The sequence below is a fragment of the Rousettus aegyptiacus genome, unplaced genomic scaffold (genome assembly GCF_014176215.1).
Source record: "Rousettus aegyptiacus isolate mRouAeg1 unplaced genomic scaffold, mRouAeg1.p scaffold_m13_p_7, whole genome shotgun sequence".
Classification (NCBI taxonomy): Eukaryota; Metazoa; Chordata; class Mammalia; order Chiroptera; family Pteropodidae; genus Rousettus; species Rousettus aegyptiacus.
Window position 1 is genome coordinate 33,693,784 of NW_023416310.1, and position 24,621 is coordinate 33,718,404.

Consider the following 24,621-nt stretch of genomic DNA (forward strand, 5'->3'; position numbering starts at 1 on the left):
CTCTCTCATTTAATCCTTATAACACATGTATATCAGGCAAACAAACTATCTTTTTTTAAAATTGAAATTAGAGATAGCTTTGGTTTATGCCATATTCTTGAGATTGTCATCTATATCACAAGTACATCACTAAGAAGAACTAAGGAGAAGCTGGATCTTCCTGAACCCCAGCTTTCCTGCCATACCACTCACTATTTTTGGCATTCTCCTGTGGTTCAAAAGAAAAAAAAAAAAAGTGTTCACAATTTTCTGTATCTATAACATTTTGAATGAGCAATTCCTATCCTATTGTGTTTCCTCACATATGGTGTGCTAGCTCAAATAGCACTCGTATTTTTAACTTGTACAATATTAATAAAATATTTTGAATTATTCTTTGCTGACAAGTATCCAAACTACCTAACACAAATAAAAAAAATTATATGTATTATTTAGGCTAGTGTGTTTACTTTTCAGACATAAATTTTCCAATAGAATTACTGTATTTTACAGCTGGAAGAGATCATAAAGATGATCGAATCTGGTTATATATTTCTACAAATGAGAATCCATAGCAGAAAGGTTTAAGTAGAGAAAAGTGCTCATTTCTTTTTATTAAGCAGTTGGGACTGTTCCTGATTGTTAGTGGTTTTAGGAGTTTGAAGAGATTGGTGAAGATTAGAATGGAAATTAAAAGGACTGATGAGATGGTTGACTAAGTCTCAAAATGTGGTAAAATATGCTGATCAAACTGCTCGATAAAAATAGTAGGCAATAATGCCCAAGGAGTTACTACATGTCTTGCACTCCTCTCAACACTGTGCCTGTATTAAATCATCTACGCAACCACCCCAGGTATTTTTCCCATTTTGTGGATGAAGAAATAGAGGCTCATAGTGGTTACATTACTTGCCCAAGTAAACCAGAAACTAAGTGGTGGAGCCCGTTTGCAAACACCGACTGCTCCTAAGGCATACAACTCTGATCCTAGTATGATGGTTAGGATAAAACCAGATAAGTAGAGTCAGCCTTCTGTATCCTTGAAATTCAACCAACTGCAGACCAAAAATATTTGAAAAAAATTACGTTTTTGCTGACATGTACTATGTAGTTAGGCCACGATGATTGCATCTGTACTAAACATGTTCAGATATTTTTTTCTTGTTACGATTCCCTAAATAATACAGTATAACAACTATTTACATAGATTTTACATTTTATTAGGTATTATAAATAATATAGAGATGATTTAAAGTATCTGGGAGGATGTGTGAGGTTATGTGCAAATACTATGCTATTTTATATAAGGGACTAGAGCATCCTCACATTACGGTATCTGCCAGCATCCTGGACCAATCCCCCTGGGAAACTGAAAGGTGACTTATATGGTATGTGGTGTTTAAGACAGTCTTCTTATGTATATATCCACCCACTCCCTACTCCAAAAACACATATACACTTGACCACATTCACACACATTCCACTCTTTTTACTGACAAAGTCCACACTCAAGTGTCTAGAAAAAGAAAACTAGGTATCAAACTTCTATTCATACACTCTTCTTCCTCATAGGACTTAAACTCATATATGTACAATAAGTCCTAGGACCAACCTCTGCTCTCCCACATTTCTCCAAGGTAAACATAAACACATATTAATAAGAATTCTGGGTTACAAAACACATGCGCATACATAGCTGAATTCAACTCAATAAGGATTTTTCTTTTCCCATTATCCAGGAAAATGCATGAGTTACCATAACAGATGCCAAAGACATTTGGCTCTGGTAGTGGAAATTAAGAGGCAATGGTAAAATGAGGTAAGAAATTCCTGGGCCAGGTGGACGCAAGTCATCAACTGCTTTTCGCAGGAACTTACTTTCAGATAAAGGCTACACGTACAAGCCCCAATCCGCTGCCAGAGCCTACAGCCCCCTGGGCCAGATTCTGAAGCCCGCTCAGGCTGGAGCAGATGCACACACCGTGGGGAGCCTCATTTGCAGGGCTTGAGTGTTCCCTTGCCCTATTTCAGTGCTTGCCTCATGGCCGGGTAAGGCGAATTTGTCAGAAATCATGAACAGCGAGAGCCAAGCTTTCTCATGCAAAGACTAGGCAGACCAGGAGCAGTGAATTATGACTTGCAGTGTTTAATGGTTCACGGGAAAACAAGTTTCTCTCCTGCTGGCTCGCACTATTAGAGCCAGCTCCAGCAGCTGCAGGCAACGCCGGGGTGACGACGTACTGCAGACTTTGGAGGGTGGGCGCTACTATGCGAAATAGGAGCAGTGCCGCCCTGGGCATAAGACCCGAGGGCCATGGGGGAGGTTCTGGACCAACTCGTCCCAGATCTCCAAGGATAGGGTGGGCCCTGATCAATACTCCTCTCCGCCAGAGAGCGAGAATGCCAAGTTCAACCGCAGGGCGTCCCGCCTGGGGAAGGTCTAGAAAGGGCGCGGAGAGATCCGGCCAGCTGCCCCTGTCTACTACACTACACAGCGCAGCGGCGCTTGCCACCCTTGGAGCTAATCCGGGTTACTGCGCATGTGCCTCCCGGGGGCCACTGTCGCTTAGCAACGTGCGAGTCACAGTCGTGGCTATCCACGCGCCCCTTTCTTGGCAGGGCTTAGTCCCCTGATCTTTTCGTGTGGCTTCTCACTGCCTCCTGTCAAGCCTTAGAGATCCATGGAAGGAAAGGAGGATAAGCAGCAGTAAGTGGTGGGGTTTGGTTTTCTATTTCTCCTTCCAAAAAATATTTTCCTCCTTGGGGGAAGGTTAAGTGATGCCCGAGGGGTTTTTCCTCTTCCAATCCCCTTCCTCTCTCTCATTTCTAGTAGTTGAATGCTTATAGCAATACTTTTTTAAATGCATTGTTTACTAAGCACCTACTGTGTGTCCGGCATTTTACATGAATTATCTGGCTTAAAATGGCATTTTACATGAATTATCTGGCTTAAAATTCTTGAAGCCATATGGAATCATCTACTCCTTCTAACATCCCTCATCTGATTTATTAGCAAATTCTGAAGGCTTAAATCCACCTCCACTATCATTCCCACCCTGGTCCAAATACCAGCGTGTCTCGCCTAGGTTCTATAATGGTCTTTGCTGCTCTTGTCCCTCTGCGGCCTCAACACAACATTCGGAATGGTCTTTTTACAACGCAAGTTAGGTCACTATTCTCCATTGGCCACTGCAGAGTAAAAAGTTTAGGCTCTAAGGATGGCTTATGAGGACTGCAAAATGTGCTCTTTTTCCCTTACATGGCCTTATCTACTACTCGCCCCTCTGACTCAACTCGCTCCAGCACACAGGCATCCTTGCTGTCGTCCAGAGTGATTCTTCGAGTGTGGTCCCCAGACCAGCATTACCTGGGAACTTATTAGAAGTACAATTTTCCAAGCTCCCCACGACAGAGATACTGAATCAGAAACTCTGAGGCAAGGCAAAACTATTGAATCAAGGTGTTACAGCTTGTTATGACATGGAGCTACGAATATCTGCTTCTAAAGTCTGTATTTTATCACTACAAAAGTGGTTCTCAAACTTCAACATATATAAGAATCATCTAGGGAGTTGGTTAAAGCAGTTTCCTGGGAACCTGCCCCAGAGATTATGATTTAGTAGGGATGGGGGGTGTGATTTGTATTTCTAACGAGCTGACAATTGATGCCAGTGTTGCCACTCTAGGACCATACTTTGAGAAACACCATTCTAAGGACAGGTACACATCTGCTGAAGAGCTTTGGCAATTATGGGTCACTCTGCTGCAATACTCTTTCCCTCAGATATCCACTTAGCTCATTTACCTCCCTCTTCCGTTTTTTTCAATTGCCACCTTCATAATGCAACCTCTACCCTATCTAAAAATGGAAACTATCTCCCATAACATGCATTCCTTTTCCTTATTCCTGCTTTATTATTGTCCTCAGTACTTAACATCATCTAACAATACAGGCATGCCTCGTTTTATTGTACTTTGCTTTATTGCACTCCTTAGATTACTATATTTCTTACAAATTGAAGGCAAGACCTTCCACCAGCAAAAAGATTACACCATTTTATTGTGATACTTGCTTTATTGCGGCGGTCTGGAACCGAACCCATGATGTCTCTGAGGTATGCTTATATATATTTAACTTATTATTTTATTTCTCATCTGCCTTACCCCACCGGAATGTAAGCTCTGTGAAGACAAGAATTTTTGTGTTGTCTCTTCTGTATTTTCAGTGCCTCAAACAACGCCAGGCACATAAATAGTTGTTGAAGGAATGAATTATTCAATGTTATTCTCATATCTCTCACGATAGGTATTATTGTCCTTATCCTGTAAATGAGGAAACCAAGGCTCAGAAGTAAATGGTAGAGCTGGGACTCCAACCCCATTCTGATTTACTTTGAGCCCATTAGTGTTTTTATCTGTGTTTTCCTTCTAGGAAGAGATTACTACAGAATCGTGTTTCACATTCATGTATCAATCTATAGCCACTCGTACCACAAGTACTTAATTGGATGAATGCTTAAGTATGCAAGCAAATAGCCAGAGTCTTTTCCTCAAGGACCTGATTCCAGTATAAGCACACTGCTGGGTTATAACTATAAGAAGCAGATGGAAAAAACTGATATCGGAAGGCTGCAATGATAAACCAATCACGACCTTTAAATAAATATTTATATCTCTGGAAAGAATAGAAAAAGCTTTAGAAGGTATTTGCACTTAACCAGTAATCAGTTTTTCCAAATCCTTTATAGAGATAAATTTTGGGGGGGGATTCAGGGTACCAGAATCCATCCATGGGTACTGAATGTTGTTTGTGTATGTATTAGAGTAAGGGTTGGGAGCGTACATCTAAAACATGCCAGAGTAAAACAATTCCAGCAGATTCACTGGAAGGAAATATGTAAATATAATGGCTCTCGATGTAAGTATATAATGGTCCAGATGGTGGGCACTTAATGATGAATGCAACACTATCTTCACTTTCATGATTAGTAATGGCTATTTACTTATTGATTAGTAAAGGACATTTATAGTGATTACCAAAAAACAAGTAAACAAAAAACTAGATACATAAGTTATAAATTGTGCTAAGTGTTATGAAAGAAATGAACAAAGTACTAGAATAGAGACTACATGGGATAAGAAGGAGGAAATCTAGGAAAAGTTTCCAAGCTGACTTTTAAGCTGAGACTTAAATGATAATGAGCCAGTTCTGCAGGGAGTTGGTGAAGAGCCAGTCCAGGCAGAGGGAAGACAGTCTGTGCAAATACCTGAGGGGAAAAGAGACCTCTGTTCCAGGAACTCAAAGAAGACAGACTGGCTGGAGAAGTGAGGGGAGAGAGGCTTGAGTACAACTGAAGAGATTAGCTGGAGCAGGGTCACACAGGACCTCAGAACTATGATAAGGAGGCAGTACTTTATTGTAAATGCAATGGAAATCCATTTGAGGTTTTAATTGAAAACTGACACGATAAAGAGATGCACCTGGCTGTGGTTTGAAGTAAGATAAGGGTTATATTTTAAGGGCCATGTAAAAGGCTAAACAGAATTGTTCACTTTCTCTATAAAATTGGACTCATTCAGTCACCTTCCATGGGTCAGGGCTTTGATTTGTAAAAGCTATCTAAACGTATTCAAATTCATATATTTCATTCTCACATTTATTTTTCAAGTATATGACATTTAAAATAATACTTTTTATAATATATTGTACTCCTTATTTAAAAGGAGAAAAATTCTATGAACTCTTTCTAAACATTCTTTTGTTTTAAAAAATTCAGTAACTTATTTTTGTACCAGTGTAGTTACTAAAACAGAAAATGATTAGAAACTGAATTACCTGTTCTGATGCCTGCACAGAGGTCTTTTCTTGAAAAGATAATTAGTAGTGGTCATTTGGTAGCTTTTGTAAGTTTGCTAGGTGTGCTTTTAAAATGAAATAGTTGTCCTTGTCCAGGTGGCTGAATTTACTAGGGAACTAACTTTTAAAAATGAGTTAAGATTAGCATATAATTTAGCCACATGAAAAAAATACTGCAAACATGGTTTCTAAGCATGATTAAATCACTACCTCTTTACTGCAAGCAAATGAGAGTCTGTACACTGCACTGTATATTATAATGAATAACTATTAATACAAATCCCTTTATCTCTTATATGATTTATAGTGAGAAGATACCCTTCCAAAGATAAATAGCACAGGCCCCTGCTAACTGTTAATAAAATATAAATTGTCTTGACTGATTCTTTAAATATATTTAAATCTTATTTTATATAATTATGATTCAGTACTAAAATACTCATTGGGCTAAATGATTCACTATTTAATTCTGTTTTTCAGACAGCATAAAATAGAAGATGCTGGTACAGTGTATGTAACTGAAAAAAAAGAAGAACTGATACATGAAAAAGAACCTGGAAAAAGTATACAACATTCAAAACCATGTGTTGGGAGAGGACGTGTATATTATGCTAAATTCATTAACACAAATACAAGAATATGCAATGAACCAGTTCCCTACATAGATCCCAAAAAAGGGCCAGAGAAGCAGGTTGGACAGATGTTCATTATATGCAAATATAGATTTAGGTTCAGAAGCTGTTTTGCAGGAAAATTTGGTCACAGACTACTTTAAAGGATGTGACATACCTCAGACTAATACTTTTTATAATCCAATAGTTAAAAGCAGTAACCTGGAACTATTCTTGGATACTGAAAAAAAAAATATATATATATATATATATATATATATATATATAAAAATATATATATATATATATATATATATATAGTGTGTGTGTGTGTATGGTCTGTATGTAAAAGTTATCTTCAGTACCCAAGAATATATACATATATTATATAAATATATATAAATATATATATTTTGGATTCCTTCCATATATATATATATATATATATATGGAAGGAATCCAAATAATCATTTTTCTAGATTGGGTCAGATTATAGTCATTCAGTCATGCTTGAGGAGTACTAACGAAATCTCTTCTATTGTATTCATGACATATTCTAACATAAAATTGCCCGTGATACTCAGTAATTCAGAAACTTTCTATAAAATAACAGCTACCATTTACTGAAAGTCAATGCAGTGTTAGGAATGAGCTAATTAAGTGTTTTATATGAGTTATGTCCTTCAATGTGCACAATAATTTCTAGGAGGTATTATTGGAAATATTTTATAGATGATAACATACTCCAAAAAGTAAATTAACATATCTGAGATTTCATAGTAAACAAATATTATAGTCATGCTCTGAACCAGGACAGTTGGTTTGGCCAGACCACCCTTTTATTCACTATCATACCAAATACATTCCATTATCTTTTTTTTTAAAGTCAGGTTTGTATAGGTATAATTTATTGCATTAGTCCCATTTATTATATTAGTTTCCTATTGCTGCTGTTACAAATTACCACAAACTTAAACACTGGCTTAAAGCAACACAGATTTATTCTCAATAGTTCTGGAACTTGGAAGTCTAAAATCAGTCTCATTGGCTACTGGTAGGGCTGGTTCCTTCTGGAGGCTCTAAGGGAGAATCCGTTTCCATTTTCTGGAGGCTGCCTGCATTCTTTGGCTCATGGCCTCTTCCTATTCAAAGCCAGCAACATAGCATCTTCAAATCTCTAACTCTTCTGCCTCCCTTTTCTAAGGACCCTTGTGATATCTTGGGCCCACCCAGATAATCTGAGATCATCTCTCCTTCTTGAGAGCCTTAACTCGATCACTGATGCAAAGTCCCTTTTGCCATGTAAAGTTGGGTATAGTTGTGAGTTAGGCGTTGTTGTGATTTAACATATAAATGGAGATCACTTTTAATGAGCTTTCTTTACACAGATAATATCAAGTGTTCTTGTCAAAAAAACCCAAAAAACAAAAACAAAAGCAAACAAAACACGGTGCACAACGTGCTCTGTGTGGATGGAAGATCTTACTGGGGCAGGAATTCCTGTGGTCAAATTCAAATATGCTTTAATATCATGTAGTAAACTCCCACAAGGGCAGTTTTATGGCTATTTTATTTCATAAACAAACAATTATTTTGGATTTAAAAGAAATTGATAGACCAGGCCTACAAGGGGGAAATAAATCTGGTACAGAAATCCAGGTTAGTGAAGCTCTTAAGGCTTACAAAAGTTGATAAATAACACTCCTGAGCTCTAGTTCAGGGATACATTTAAACCAGACTGTTAACTAAACCCATCCTTACCTTGGAGATGCTAAGGAAAAGAAGCTGGTTCAAGAATAGAAATATGAAATGGAAAAATTCTGAAATTTAATCCAACTACTTTTCTCTTACTCCTAATTTGTAGGTGCCTTGAAAAAAATAAATAAATCAAAGTGTTAGGAGCTGCTATCAGCAAGACTCAGTGACAGAGTAGCAGTAGAATCTTTATTAGTGCTAAAAGCGAAATGAGTCAGAGACCTTTAAGAGATGGTGAAAGGAAGTTTGAAATGAAGAGGATAGGTAAGAGAGGTCAATAGTAGATATCAAAGAGGAGTTACAGAGACTGAAGATTCATTACAGAATGAAAAGCATGTGTGACTGGGGTGTGAAGAGAATGTTCATATTTAAAAAACAAAACAACAAACCCTTAAATGTACTCATTTCCAAGTATCCGAGGAGTAATAAAGTACTCATTTCACATACTTGCAAACTTTGTTCTTTTATTTAAGATGACGGGTTTCTTTTTAAAACTTACCTCGCTTTAAAAAAATTAACTGGTTTACAGAAATGCTAGCTTTAAAATAAAAGTAAAGAAAGTAAAATTGCTTAAATATTTAAATTGAATATCTGTTATCTTATGTATTTTCCTAAGGTAATATCTTTAGAACACCAAATTGATTTACAAGATTTTAAAGTGAAATAATCAGTTATATAGCTCTTCCTAGGGACATAAAATTGTGGGTGCTAGAAAAAGTTAAAAAGTACTTTAGCTCATTCACTTCCAATCAAAACTGTCTTGTATTTTTAAATATTGGTATTTTAAAAGAGATTATACTATTTTCCAAAATGTTTTCTTTTTCCAAAGTGTATTTTTCAGAGAACTAGTTCTTGCCTTTGTGCTCAATAACAAAGTTCCAAAGTTAAGCTGTATTTCTATATACCCTTCTCAGCTTCACAAGTCACTTCAGTATATAAGGATCCTTAGAAATCCTGTGATAAGTTTGTTCGACTTGACTTACATCAATATTTCCCAAATTTATTTAACTATGGCAACCTCTTTCATGTAACACCTATTAATATGCTACAGAACTAGTGTTCCACAGAACACAATTTAGGAATAACTGTTAGTGGGGACATTATTAACTGCTTAAAAAGAGGTATTTTTCAGCATCCTTTCTGGCATCCACAGCAAAATACAGATGAACTTAGATGCAATGTAACTCTAGTGTTTGTGATAGCACTTCAATTTTCAAAGCCACTGGGCTCTACTAGTAATATGTGATTGTCTATGTGTAAAGTATTGTCAAAGTCCATATTTCCCTAAGAATCCCTGAAGTGATTCTATGCTCCACATGTCACCACCACCCCCGCCAGCCATCTTGGCCCGGCCGCTGTGGCTGCTGCTGAAGAGATCAGCTCAGCACCTCTTGTTTCTCTTAACTGGATTCTCCAAGATGCCCCACTCACTTCTACTATTTCTCCCAGAAGGATTCTCCCTTAACTTCCTCCAAAATGAAAAATAATGTTTACTAATACATTTCTAAAGGCTTGGGGATAGATAAGCCAAGCGTAACATAGAGACTGCTTCACAGTGGTTTCCAAGTGTGGTTAAGGGGTTATCAGTGCAATGGCCATTAGGCCTCCCAGGGGCCAGGGGTTAATGTGAGCCCTGTCCTCAGGAATTGTAACATCTCCCTACCATGGAGCCCCAACGACGGTCATCCTCGGGCAGGAAAGGAGAAAGGCCTTGGGCTGGATGGGAGAACTTCTTCCTCTCTTCGGGTCCAAAGTTTTGAACTGGGAACAACTTATCTTTAGGTAAATCCCCCTCTACCATCTGCAAGATGTGGTCTAACCCCCAAAGCCTAGACAGAACAATCACATGGATGATTTTTCCTAGTTGGATCTATTTCAACATAAATAACCACATGTCAATCCCCTCACAATCCAATGTAAGTGGTGGTAGACAGAGCAGTAAATTTAGTTTTTCCCTTTAGTGCAAGGAAAAAACAAGCCTCCACCTATATCTTTAATCTTATAATCTCTTATGAGCAAATGCTTTAACCAAAAAATGCAAGCATGTGTGCATAGGTATATACACACTCTCCCTCTTCCAGGAACAAACCAGACTCTTCAGGCATAGGGCAGACTATACCAAAATAGAAAAGATAAAAACATTTTTTGAACTGTAGAATTTCATTCTGCTAAGGTAAAGATTCATCCAATTTACAACACTAATCAGAACACTTTCATCAACTATGGGGTTTTAAAGTCATCAATGACATTTTAGGAAAAATTGTTCATTATTCCCTTTATATTTGTTAAACTAAAGAGATCATTTTGATAAAATTCTAAATTCAACAGTCTTCTCAAAACATGATATCTCTGCTTTAAAGATTGTTTTTGCATTATACTCTTGTTTAAGAAAAAATCAAAGTCTGCCAGTCATTTCCTAGTAGTTCATTTATCCTAGAGTCACTTTTCCAGTAACTTGGGTTTTAGTAAAAGAAGTTTCTGATCAACAAAAGAAGATGATATAAAGTACACTGCTTAAGACCGTATCATAGGAGATCTTTCTCAGGATACTTACTGAGTGCCCTTTTATTTTTACTTTTGAAGTAATTTGAATAACTTTGTCCTCATCTGGCTTTGCATTCCACAGCAGATTTGATACAGCAATATGACACAGAAATTAGAGGCATGCACAGATGGGTGGGGGTTTGAATTGTGGCAGCTCTTCTGTCTGCTAGTGATCTACCTTGGAGAAGTTACTTAATCCCCCAGCAGTTTTCTCATCTGTAAAGTGGGTGTACCTACCCTATAGAATTGTGATGAGGGTGATAAGGCCTATACATACTAAACACTATCATAAGTTAGTGGCATAATACACACTGTCATAATCGTGGAGTAGAGGAGAGCTGTAAGAACCAGGAATGCTAACGAGAGTAAGATGTGACTATTTTCAGCCAGATAGTGAGAAGCCACCATCTGTTTAGTAATCTGTTCTAGAATTCCTAGGATCTACATCAAGTAGTTCTATTTTTTGTAATTCACCTTTTAGCCTGTTCTGAGAAATAGGCAGCTGGTCTCTCCTAGTCTCCAAAATTCCCTAATTCCTAAATTTCTTTGATCTCTGCAAACTTATTTATTACCCGATTACAATTTGTCATTGTCCTCAAAGCTGGCACTCATTTAAATTTGCAAAGTGAGATCTAACTCTCTCTTCAACGATTTAGTTTAGTTTCCTCTTTGGTCCATGTTCATATTATTTATTTTTCAGTTTGAAGATAATTTCCTTTAACAAAGAACCTAAAGTTGAGTAGCTCTGACTTTCAGCTCTGAACAGTGTACTCTTCTCCAAATTCTTAGCCTTTCCTTGATTTCTTGCTACAACAGAATTTTTCCCCCCAGAAAACCCTATTTTTGCTGTGTTTGGCATATTCGTGAATTTCTTCTATCTAAGCTTCCTGACAATCTCCTGACAAGCTAACTGCATTAAATTATTTCTTTTGAATTTGATACATTGTGCCTCTTTTATACATGCTTTTTTTTTTTTAATAAGAAACTTATCTCATTTGAGAGCTGGCTCCCTATGCAGCCACATAGATTTCTTTAGATGCCTCTTACTTTTTATATCAATGTAGCTTCAATTGCACTGACAGAATTTTACTTACTAGGATCTCATATTCATTCCCCTTGAAATAGATTTTTAAAGTTTTTTTTACTAGGGAACCATAGCTGATTTTTTAAAAGGCTGATCTCCTTCCTTAAAGCCCAAGGTAGGTGTTTGATTACACCCAAGGCTTCATTCTCTAATAATATCCAAGAACTCCTAGGTGTCACAGTTGCCTTCTCCTAGGGCTCTCTTACTTCTACATCATCAAGCAGTTTCCAAAAATATTTTTAGTCAGAATTAAGCCATGATTCCCCTCACTGCTTTCTCAACTTCTAAAAGATAAAACTGTCATAAGTGCTAATGAATCTATCAGTTCTCCCCTTCCTGAATACTTAGGTCAGGTTTATTATCAAAAATTCTGTAACATCAGAGATATTTCTGCTAAGAACAAAGTTTTTCAAACTGAGTCACTTTGCAACCAGCATTGTGAAATAAAATAGAAAAGAAATAAAATATAAAAATAGCCAATTGCATTGCATATAGTAAGAAAAAGTATTTTCTGGAACTATTTTAGTTTTATGTATGTGCATGCAATGTGTGCTCTTGTATGACATAAAATGTATTCTATGGTGTGGGTAATGAACTAAAAAACTTTTGAAAACCACTATCTCAGATGATAATGCATTATTTGTATTGCCATAATGAAAAATATGAAACATAACTTTAAGATTAAATCATATTTGATATATATATGCATACATGTGTAAATATATAATAAAATATAGTATAAAACATAGAAATATAAGTATTTCATTGATTTTTACTATTCCATCTGTCGATAGAAGGTAGTTTAAGAATCTGGCAACTGTATTTTAACTAAAAATATGATATTTTATTTTTAGGTGTCTTTTAAGAAATACAGTCTTTGTAAAAATATATTTATTTCTAGATTTCAGAACTGTTTTAGTACTAGACTATCCAGTAACTTGTTGAATCAAATTACTGAACATCAAAAACATCAAGCAGTACACAAAAATGTCCTACAATATCCAATTTTGTGTTTCCAATTTTTTTTCCCCCCCATAAAGGGTAGCTGGTGGCCACATGATAAAGGACAGGAACATCCCATCCAACCACCTTATGATACTAAGAGCACCCAGAGGAGTGACTTCCAAAAACCAACTTGTCCACTGGTTTTGCCAGTCAAATACAGCAAGTTGCAAAAGCCTTCTTGTGGAATAGGTAAGACTAGCTGTGGTAAAACCTCTTCATTATCTCAGTTTACTCCATCCAATTAAGATGTATTAGATGTGCTGGCACTTTCTGAGAAAATTTCTCCTCTATAGGAGTTGAAACTATACATATGGCAAGTGCAGCCCTTGACAAGTTTGTTCTTTATCCCTTCCTGGTGGACAGCTTATATCCAAATACGTTTAATACAAAATAATAAAAACCACTGATCATTAATAACACCAGCCTCCAAGTAAGACACTTAGTAGCTTTCTGCTCTTTATTGCCACCAAATTCTAAGAATTATAACTATTAAAATAGTAGACGAAGCTCACTATATGGCAGTATTTCTCAAAGTGCAATCTGAGGGACACTAGTTGTTTGGTGTTTCAGATCTAAAATTTGTTTTACCAGACAATGCCATTATAATAAACTAAGTTTTTCACATTTATTCAAGTTGTGTCTGTTTCTTAACCCATGTCCTAGCCATTTCTTCTGATGGATTAGGATTTAGTGAATCTTAAAGAAGTGCAAGAATAAGTCAAAACAAAAAGGCAGTTATTGAATACCCACTCTGGTCCTCACCCCATACAAAAGTACATAAATTAAACTTCAAATTTTCTGAATACAACAGAGGACAACTAAGGATTACTTTTAGAGGTCAACAGTTCCTCACTTAATTTTAGCTTTTGTACCTCTGTAATCTGGCCAGTCTAGTTAAGGATACAGTATGATGTCCACCTCAAGAGAAGCAGTTAATGAGGGCTGTTACATAATCTGTCACAATGATCTCTCATCTAGAAAGGTAATAATGTTTCTATTTCTGATTCAAGATGGTAGACTGGACCATATTAATGTGATCCAAAGACCATATTAAATGATAGCAAGGCAACTGACCCATAAAAGTGAAGAGAATGGAAGGAAGAACTTTCTGCGATGTGGGAAGGACAAATAAGAGAGAGCAAAGAAGCAATAGTCTAGAATATATAGAAGAAAATTGAGTGAAGATGACCGAATCTGCCTAACAAAATCCAGAGTAGCTGTAGGCTCCATCAGCAGCAGAGTAGAAGGAAAACAGGACAGGGAGAATCGGAGGGTTACTTGAAGATCTCTTAAAATAACTGCTCTAGTCATGAGCGCTCTACCCTTTCCCAACATTAAGACTACTTAGAGTCCAGGGTCTTAACTAGATGTCAACTACTACACCAGTTACTTTAGTAATTCAAGCTGGTCTCCTATCCTATACTTAATTTATGAATAGATAACCATAGATTAGAATTAAGCCAAATTGTACTTTTTGAAGGCTTGGAGAATAAAGTTAAGGAAATATCTTAGAGCATAAAAGAACAACAACAACAATAACAACAACAGAAACCCTAGAAAACATGAGAGAATAAAAGCAAAATAGAGTCAATCTGGGAAGTCCAACTTTTCTGAAGCTCCAGAAAAGAATGAAATTGAAGGCAAGATAATTATCAACACATAATAGTCACTGAGAACACACTATGTGCCAGGACTTTATGGAACTTTCTAAATATTTACCCATCCAATTTTCACATCAACTATATAGAAATTAACAATATAGTTATACTATTAATATTCTCATTTTTCAGATAAGAAAGTGAGCACTCAGTTTAAATAACTTGCTCAAAGCTACACAGCAAATAACTGGTATTTGAACTCAGTCTGACTCCAGTACCTATAATAAAAACCAGTACTCTACACAGCCTCTAAAATAATAAGAAAGCTTCCCAATATAAAAGAGAGGTATTAGAAGGGTTTACTGAGTGCTTCAAAGTATGAAGGGAAAAAAAAATACACATGTAGGTGTATATTATAAAGATTCTAAAAGTTTCCATAAATAGAAAAGTAAGTCACAATCTAATAAGAATCACTATGGACTCAAACAGCAAAGATATAAAGCAGCAAATGATACAAAGAGCACAATGCAGTTGATGTCTTTGAAGTTCTCAAGGGAAACAAATTTTTAACCTAGAAAAGAGGATTTATTTGACATGAACACTAGAATCTTTTTTTTTTCCCCCAAGTGGCACAGTAATCCCAGAACAATATTTGGCCCTTAAGTGAACAAAATTCATGTAATTATATTGAAATGCTATTTAGCAGGTTTCAGCTTTTAGCATAGACACGCTATAGACACGCTACCAAAAATTTAAATATGGTTATAGAACAGAATTATGTTACCAGTTTTAACAAGAAAAGTAAGTATACAGTTAACAGAAGATGGGAGGTAGAAGAAGGGAAGGGTGCTAATATCATTATTTGACTTTGGAATACTGAAGAGCTACTATTCAAAGTAGATGAAACAAGGAATAGAAGATTATGGTTGAGGTCAAAGGAACTTATATAAGAACCAATTTATTTTTCCAGCCCTGGACTCTTCATTGAGTTACAAGGCTACATATCTAACCACCTATAATTTCTCTTCTTGGATAGTTAATCTCTTTTTTCAAACTTAGCATGGCTAGAATAAAATATTTCAGTTCCCCCATCCAAACCTATCCCTTCACCAGCCTCTACCAACTCAATAAATACCACTTCTATTCCCTCAGATGCTCAAGTTTTGATAACCCAGAAGTCATTCTAAAACTCCCTTCCCTCTACATCCAGTCCATCAGCAAATCTTGACCCTACTATCCTCAAAATATATCCCAAATCATCTTATCACTGTTCTCCTGCTTCTTTCTTTTTCTCCTCCATAATTTGTTTTCCACACCATAAGGATCTTTTAAAAATATAAATTGTCCTTCAGTTACTTCTCATTCTTGATTATGAGAAATAAAGTGCCTACCACCATACTTGGCACATAGCAGACAACAAATGGTAGCTATTTCTATTAATTATCGCATTGTACTAAGTCAGATGTCAAGTTGAAATCTAGCTTTGGAAACCTGGCATGGAGTTCTCCCTTTCTCCCTCCACTTGCCTCCCCTTCCTCCTTCCCTTTCTCCTCCTCCTTTCTCCCTCCTCTTTCTCCCTCCCTTTCTCTCTTTCTGTTCTTTTATTGGTATTTCTCATTGCCAAGCTTATTATTGTATCCCAGGTCCTAGCACAATGCCAGACTCAACAAATATTTACTGATTAGTTTAATGATAAATACATATTAGCCAACAGATTAAAGTCATAATGTAATTTAAACTAACACGTAACACAATAGAGGCCTGGAATTTATTCACATTTTAGATGGTATTTGGATTCTAGATAAAAATGATTTTAAAAACAGTTTAATATAACATTTAAAGATACATATATGAATTAGTCTGCATACTCTAGATTATATATATATGAATACAGACATAGAAAAATGTGTATATAAACATGCACTAATACCAGTTACAAGCCATCTCATAGTCATTCTGTTCCATCGGCCCACTTAATTACGCCTGGTCTTTGGCATTTCAGCAATGTCATGTGCTGAGAATGAAAGTGCCCTTTATGTCTTGTACCACCACACAATTTCCTGGCTGCCATCCACAGTCAGTTCAACAAATGGCTATGCTCCATCATATCTGAATCCCTGTAAGAATAAGTATTCACTTTTGGTTTTATGTGATAATACTTTATAAATTGGAAAGGCTGATCTAATTTGTGAGGGAGGTATTTCATATTTTAATGAGATTTTGGTTAGCATCAATTTGATATTTTAACATTTATTTTTTGAATTTAAAATTCATATAGAGTGGTAAAAATAGTTTTCTAAATTAGGTTTTAGTTTGTGTTGGTTTTATTTATTTATTTTTTGCACCAAAGTGTAACATTTCTTGTTACACTTAAGTTCAAATTTGTTTTTTCACTGTATTTTGAAAATCTGTACTATTTTTACGTTAATAATCTTTTTATATAAGATCAAAATAAATACTATTTAGAAGAATAGGGTTTCTAATAGAAAAATATTACTCACGAATGTTTTTTTAAGTAGATATAAACGAAAAGGTAAGAAAATTTCTCAAAGTAAAAGCTGCTAACTTCCCATCAGTATGAGGAAAAAATTGTATATCTGAATAAATCTTGGCTTTGTTGATAATTCCTATTTTAGAAAATTCCTATTTCAATTAGAGCAAGTTTCCAAGAAACAGAGAGTGGATTTCAAACATTCTTCATAGACTCTGCCTTATTTTTTGTCAGCCTCATCAAACAAGGCTTCTTTTAAGTAATTAGTTTGGGTCAGATTTGAATTTTTAAATAGAGAAACCACTAAGAACTTAAATATCTTCCTTGGTGTTTTCCCACTTAGATATTCTTCACTATTGTGGGCTTCTTTAAAAGTCTTATATATTTGCATAAATGAACATGGTAGTGTGTCTAATTTTAATAGGTATATTGTCTGGGTAAGGAATTTCTATAATGCCTTAGATTATCTTCTCCCTTTATGAGTCCCCATGAAGAAAATATTTTTAGTTATTGAGATTCTGAGAGGCTCTAGATCACTATATAAAAATGACTTATTTATATTGATTTAATTGACTTCCTTCTGAAGTATTTCTGTTTGTTATCTGCACAGTAAGGCACTCCAAAATTTAGTTGCTTAAAAAAATCATTTTATATGCTCAGGATTCTGTGATCTGAACTGGGCTCAGCTGGATAGTTCTTCAGCTGGTCTTGCTAGTGAATGCTTGTGTAGCTATATTCAGTTAGCAGGTGGTCTGAACTTTGGACTCAGCTAGGATTCTGGAATGACTGGGCCTCTCCATTTCCATGTGCTCTCCATCTGGAGAGCACAGTAGCTGGACTTCTTACATGGGATCTCAGCACTCCCAAGCATTCAAAAGCAGAATATGAAATGATGTCCTATCCTTTTTAGTTTTCATGTTCCAAATATTTCTTCCCAATCTATTATCTCTCTATTCACTTTGCCCATGATGATGTTCACTGAACAGGAATCCTAAATTTTGATGTAATCAAGTCTACCAAGTTTTCACCAATGAGTTGTACACTGGGTGTTTATAGTAAGTTTTCTTACCCATTAGGTCACAAAAATATTCTCCTATATTTTCCTCTCTTGAATTTATAATTTTATCTTCCATACTTATGTCTTTAATCTTACAGCCCATCTTTATGTGCCATGTTAAATTAGAAACCTGTTCCATTTTTCTTTATGGAGTGAAGTTTTCTGGATACCATTTACTAAGCAATGTACACTTTTGTTGTTGACTTACAGGACCTCCTTAATTGTATGTTAGGATTACCTATATGAATGGGTCTCTCTCTCTGAGCTTTCTGTTATGGTTCCTTAATTTTCAGTTCTTGGTCAGTACTAAAATGTTTTAATTATACAGATTTTAGCAGCTTGTCTTAATCTCTGATAGGGCAAGTTCCCATTCTTCGCTCTTCCTTTTCAGAGTTGATCTCTATTTATGTACTTTTATTTTTCCATTTAAAGTTTGGAATTTATGCCGTTCATCAAAATATCCAGCTAGAATTTGAACTGGATTGTACTGACATCATAGACTAGCTTAGGAAAAATTGTCACCATGATAGTAATATATTATCTCCTCCTAAGAGTATGTGAAGTCTATTCAGTTCTTTAAGAGTTTAAAATTTCTCTCTGTAGAGATCTTGTGAATTCTTTGTAGATTTCTAGAAACTTTATACTACATAACTTTTGTTTCTACAGAAAATGTATCTTATTTTTCATTTTGTTTTTTATTGGGTTATCATTATAGTAAAATGCTTTTGATTTTTATACACTTGCCTGTTTACCTTGCCACGTCTTTATTCTCGTAATTTATTGATCCTAGTTTTTTTATATCACCTAAAATAATGACAATTTTTTCTTTTCCTTTGCAATCATTATATCACTTAAAAAAAAAAATATTCGCCAGAATCTCCATTAGTATGTTAAATGGTAGAATTTTAGTCCTGAGTTGTTATGAGTGTAATACTTATTTTTGTGTTCTTTAGTCTTTGTCTTTTTAAAGAAACAAAAAAATTCATTATTCTGTCTACCTTAGGCCCCCTCCTTATTTCTATTGAGTTTTTCCTCTAGGAATTTTTCAAAGTTGGTCTGTTTTGTGGGGAAATATTCTGAGGTCTTCTTTGCCTCCCAATATTTTTTATTTTGACTTCAGAGTTAAATGACAGTTTAGTTGGATATAAAAATTCTAGGCCTAAAGTTGTTTCCCTTTTAATATTGAAAAATATATATTAAATCGACTATCACTGTGCTCAATGTTGTTATTGTGAAATATGATATAAATCTGCTACTTACTCCTTTATAGAAAATCTCCCTCTCCTCTTTGAAAGCATTTAGAATATTTACTTTGTCTCAGATGACCTTGAATTTCTCTACAAATGTCTTAGATCTGAGTTTTTCCTTATCTATTCTGAAGGATTAGGAGGAGAGTGAGAAGTAAGAGGCCTAGGGTGCAAATTTTAAGGAGGCACTCACTCCCAGGATCACGCCAAGTGCCTCAAGTTTTGCATCTCTTGGGTTTCACTTGCCTCACTTACTCCTGGCCCTGCTAACTTTGTGGTAATCTGTGAGCCCTTTCAATCTGAGGTCTTTGAACTTTTTTAAATTCTTGGATATATATCATCACTATTTCTTGAAATATTTTATTTAAGGAATTTAAGGGGGAAAATGTGGGTCAGGCTGGAGAGCATTAGGCAGGCCCCATGAAACCAGTTTTGATCATCTCCAATTGTTGTCACGGTTTTAGACTAGTCCTCTAGTCAAGACGCCACGCCTTTCCCATTTAAACTTTGAAATGAGGCATCACTAAGAGAAGGCAATCTGTTGATATTTTTAATCCTCTAGCACTGACAGTTGCTGGGGAAATGGTGGAGGAAGAAATGCCCAAGGGGGCAGCATACATCTGTTTTTATCATCTCCGTATTACCCTAGAGGGACTTCTGTGCTGTTCCATTGTTACTAAATTTACAACAGATGGCCAGACGGTTGCTGCCAGTTTCTGTGGCCCTGAGGCAAACAGTGATCTTCCCAAGGCAATGTGGGAGAAAGTCAAGAGAAGACTTCAAAAGCTCTCCCAACCTGTTCTTTATTGGCTGCATCTGACCCCCTACTCTCCAGCCCAAGCTGGCACCAACCCTTCACACCAGTGAAGCCTTTGGGTTTCTCACAGTTCTTTGATAGCTCATCAGATTCATGATTCTTCTCCCTTCCACGGCTTCCCCTTTTGTCAGGATACAAAAGAGTTGGCCCCTTGCCTAACTTTGAAGATCCTCTCTAATTTGACTCCAGCATCCTAGAGACTTTGTCTTTACTTCTCACGATCCTGAAAGCAAATTATTATTATCCTCATTTTTAGAAAGGGAATTGAATGAATCTCAGTGAAGTGATTTTTCCAAAGTCACAAAGCTAGGAAACATGGTAGAGCTGGAAATTGAAAACATGTCTATCTTAACCCAAAGCCCATACTTCGGATTCTTCATTAACTCTTCCTGATTAATGTCTAAATTTGGAGCTGCTTCATTTTATTCAAAAAGCTACCAAAATATGTTTCTGAAAACAATGTTCTGTGAGATGGACCATGGTATTCACCCCAAAACTGGTAGTTTTTTCTCAATTGATGGAAAAATAATATGTTATGGTTAGAATTTTCTGTGCCATAATTGTCTACAAATTTTTATTAAACCTTTGGCATCTGCTGTTCTTTTGTGTGCTAGCACATCTTAAAAGGTAATGATTATGTAGAAAATGAGTTTTGAATATCTGATCTCAATTAGAAATCAAGAAAATGTTATCAATTAACATTTTTTACCTGCTAACTGGGAAAAGATTGCCATTTCATATCATGCAATATATATTTTAATTCCCATCATTATTGCTAGTAACGTGTTTATATCAATGTCTGAAGATTGAATTGAATTCATGAATACTCAATAAATGTGACTTTATCTCTTATTTTTCCTTCTTATATATCCTCCGTAATTTGAAAGGCATGACTTAAAAAAATAAATTTCATATTTCAATAGTTAATGCATGCATACGGTGCAAAATTCAAACGGCACAATAGAATATATGGTGAAAGTGAACCCACCTCTTTCTACATCTGTCCTCCACTCAGCTAATTCTCTCCCCCTACAACGACCACTGCTATCAGTTTCTCATTACCATTTCATAGATATGGTAAGTGTACATAATGTCTTGTGTACATATTTTTTAAAAAAGGAAGAAATTTTTTATTTTTAGCTTGACAGAATTTTATGACACTAAACTGGAAGTTACTCTGACTCCTTATATAACATCATGGGCCGAAAGAAAACATAGAATTTTAAAAATTATTTAAAATATTAAACATAGAGCAGAGAAACCAATATAATAAACCCCTATTTACCCATCACCCAGATTGAAAGATTATTTAAAAATGATTTTTAGAGGGTATAATACTCTTGTAAATTTTCAGAGTATCTGTTAATAGAAAAAGAAGAGAATTGTTTTCAAATACAACTGCAACTGCCAAGGAGTCTTCCAGTTCATTCTGTCAGTGCTAGCTGAGAGCAACTTATGCATAAATTTCTCATAGCCTTTCTACTAGTAAAAATAAGTTGACAGATTATTCTTATGCTTTTTCTAAAACTTTGGTTGATATCTGTGCAAGAAGTATATCTAACAGATTTTTAAAGCCATTACTGCATTGATATTACTTTTAAAAATGACTAATCCCACGTGTGGGGCTAATTTGGTTGTTTAGATTTGGTTCCCTTCATGGAGAGAGAATGATGAATCCATTATATTTATTATTTAGTTGTAAGTAACCTTGCATACTTAAAAGAACTTAGTTTTATTAGCATTTTTGATTAAGCATGAATATTATTATTAGTGCTTATGTTTCCACATACAAATCTAATTTTTGTCCTGACTTCATAAATATCTTTTTCTTAGTTCCACTTGCCTTTCCTGATGCACCAGCAGAACTTCAAAAGAATTTTATAGAACGCATCTCTTTTATACATCAATATGATGCCAGGAAAACTCCCAATGAGCCCATCAGGGGAAAGGTGAGACAGTATTTAGAATCAATTATTTAACACTTTAGGATGGGATAGATTTATGATAGAACTTTAAGCCTTTTCAAGTCATAATCATCTTTCTCAAAGTCTATTTAAACAAGCTGATATGATTATTAGAAGAATAAAATTTCGACCACATGTCATAGTTAAAACTAAGGAATGATGTCATAATTTTGGATGATAGTCTTTGAAATTTGGTTTAAATTACTAAAATCATTTTCTTAAGTAATAGCAAAGCAGTTTGATACACTCTTTGATATGCTTATGTGTGTGTCGCAGGGGGATACATATAAGATTTCTAAAGCCAAACAGAAATGTAATAGTCAATTGCTGAATTTTTTTCCAATTACAAATGTTTGTTTTTATATTTCACTCTAAGTCTTTTGTTGGAACTAATAGACATTTGGGATACAATCATAAATCCTCAGGTCTATGAACTGTAGTTTCAATTGTATCCATAACCACCTATAGAGCAAGAAATGAAATTTGACATGAGTAGGCTTACGCAATCTAAATGACAGAAAGGATGAGAATGGGAGATGATGAGATGCTGCTTCTCTGATTCATTTTCTGGTATGCTCTATTTTATTATTTGTTTCAAACGTTCACCAGTAATTGTTATGCTGCTCTCTTCAATTTTGGACTAACGTGACAGCAAATGAAGAGGCAGAGAAATAAGTGCCTCAATCACCAGGACTTGATCTAACACATGAATTCAGTTCATAGTTCTGGCAACTTCTGTTACCTGGTTAATGTCAACTTTGTTTTCCTTTCCAGAGACATGGAGTTTTTGTGCAGACAGAGATAAAACCAGGGAGTAGGCCAATAGTTCCTAAGGGAACAAAGGTATTACTGAATGCTCCGGAGTTATGCTCATCAGAACAGTCTAAAAAAACTGAGAAAGGAAACTCAGCAGAAAGCAAAATGATCTCACCCAGTCTCTGCCAACAAAATTCCCAAGAGCTGTTAGAAACTAAAACTCACTTATCAGAAACAGACGTCAGAGAGGCAGCCAAGGCATGCCCCAGAAGTCCTGAGAGAAGAGAGAAGACTGCAGACGTCTTTCAAACAACTGCAGTAGATTCTCTGCTCACCAGGCACGATCCTTTAAATCCACCAATAAAAAGTCAGGATAAATCAGGATAAATTACCTTCTACAGATAAAAACATAATCCTTGGAATGTAGAGAAATTTGAGTCACCATATAAGGCCTCACATATGCTTTCTCTTATTAGTAAACTCAGAACACATGATTTACATAAATGGGAAAATTTTTTTAAAGACAATTAAAATATACCAAAATTTTAAGAGTGGTCTCCAATGAGTGATGGATTGAGACATATTTCTAAATCATATGATTTATCAATAAAACTACTTTGTTTTGCACAAAAATAAATGTAATTAGCAAATATTATTAAACTTTTAGAGGAGAGGCCCTAGAAGATAGTCATTAGTTGTAACTCTGGAATCAAGCCTGGGTTGGAATTCTGGCTCTGCCATGTATCATCAGCTGTGTGACTTTAGGTAAATGACTCGACCTCTGTACACTTCAGTTTCTTCATCTGTATAATCAGGATAATAGTGACTTCATACGGTTATTGAGCATGAGATTATACACATTGATCAATCAATGATCAATGTAATTGAACTATCACTATTGCTATAATTAAAATTGCAAATTAAGGATAATAGTCTTCAGTGAACTTAAATTTCCTCCTTATTCTAAAACTTTGAATCCATCTATACACAACTAAGAGTGTGAAAATCTAAAAACATTTCTCCCAGTACAAGATGCACACATATACACGCACATACAATTCAAAGATATATGGGTACTTATAATATCAAAATATTTTCTAAATTGTGTTCTATTTTACTTAGATCATTTATACCACTAACTCAACCTTTGCTTTTTAAATGAATTTGGTGTGGATAATTCCACCAACTGTTCTATTCGACTCATTTGGTGTGCTAGAAGCTATGTTATGTCCCACATAAGTGGAAGTAGATGGAGTATCTCTCTGCCGCCAAAAGAGTATTTACATGCCCAGGGAAATATACCAGTTGCACACTATTCACTGAGTATTGGTAAGACTCAGGTGTATCTTTATCCCTTTCTACTCTGCTAAAGAAACTTTAACAGACTGAAAACTAAACCCCTTTCATTACAAATACCTTGAAAGGCTGAAGAAAATGAAACAACAAATATATAGCCAAACTCCCAAAATAGAGAAACCTCACGTTCTAAAATAGAGAACTTATTTGTTTATCAAATTATATCTTGAAGATCTATCCTTGTCAACACAGGTAGACTACCTTGTCATTTTAATAGCTGCATAATCTTTCACAGTGTAGATATACTTTGTAATTGGAGCAATAAGAATGCAAGCTTCGGTATGGGTGTGGGAAGTGAGCAGCAGCTGTTAGCAGATTGGGGGAGAGTTCTTAAAGGTTAGGGGCTTGAATTTTATTCCACGTTGGAACAGCGATGGAACCCAGGGCATCCAAGTAGAAAGCCAGAATGGAAACCTGTATAGAGCTTAGAACCCTCAAATAGCTAGCTGATTGGCATGAAGCATTCCACTCCCACAACCAGGCAGACGGCAAGACCGTCT

General features: G+C 35.5%; 1 protein-coding gene across 1 annotated transcript; it reads left to right on the forward strand.

The window, feature by feature from the left end:
- Positions 1-6,287: 6,287 nt before the first annotated feature.
- CUNH2orf73 (chromosome unknown C2orf73 homolog) lies at positions 6,288-23,368 on the forward strand. Its single transcript, XM_016130163.2, has 4 exons — positions 6,288-6,527; positions 12,871-13,024; positions 21,879-21,994; positions 22,784-23,368. The coding sequence occupies exons 1-4, from the start codon at positions 6,288-6,290 to the stop codon at positions 23,150-23,152; spliced, it is 879 nt and encodes a 292-aa protein (XP_015985649.2). The 3' UTR covers positions 23,153-23,368.
- The last annotated feature ends 1,253 nt before the right edge of the window (positions 23,369-24,621 follow it).

Coding starts and splice junctions, on each gene's coding strand:
- CUNH2orf73 (XM_016130163.2), top strand. CDS start 6,288: ATGATTCACTATTTAATTCTGTTTTTCAGACAGCATAAAATAGAAGAT. Junction 6,528..12,870: donor AAAAAGGGCCAGAGAAGCAG/GTTGGACAGATG, acceptor CCCCCCATAAAG/GGTAGCTGGTGGCCACATGA. Junction 13,025..21,878: donor AAAGCCTTCTTGTGGAATAG/GTAAGACTAGCT, acceptor TCTTTTTCTTAG/TTCCACTTGCCTTTCCTGAT.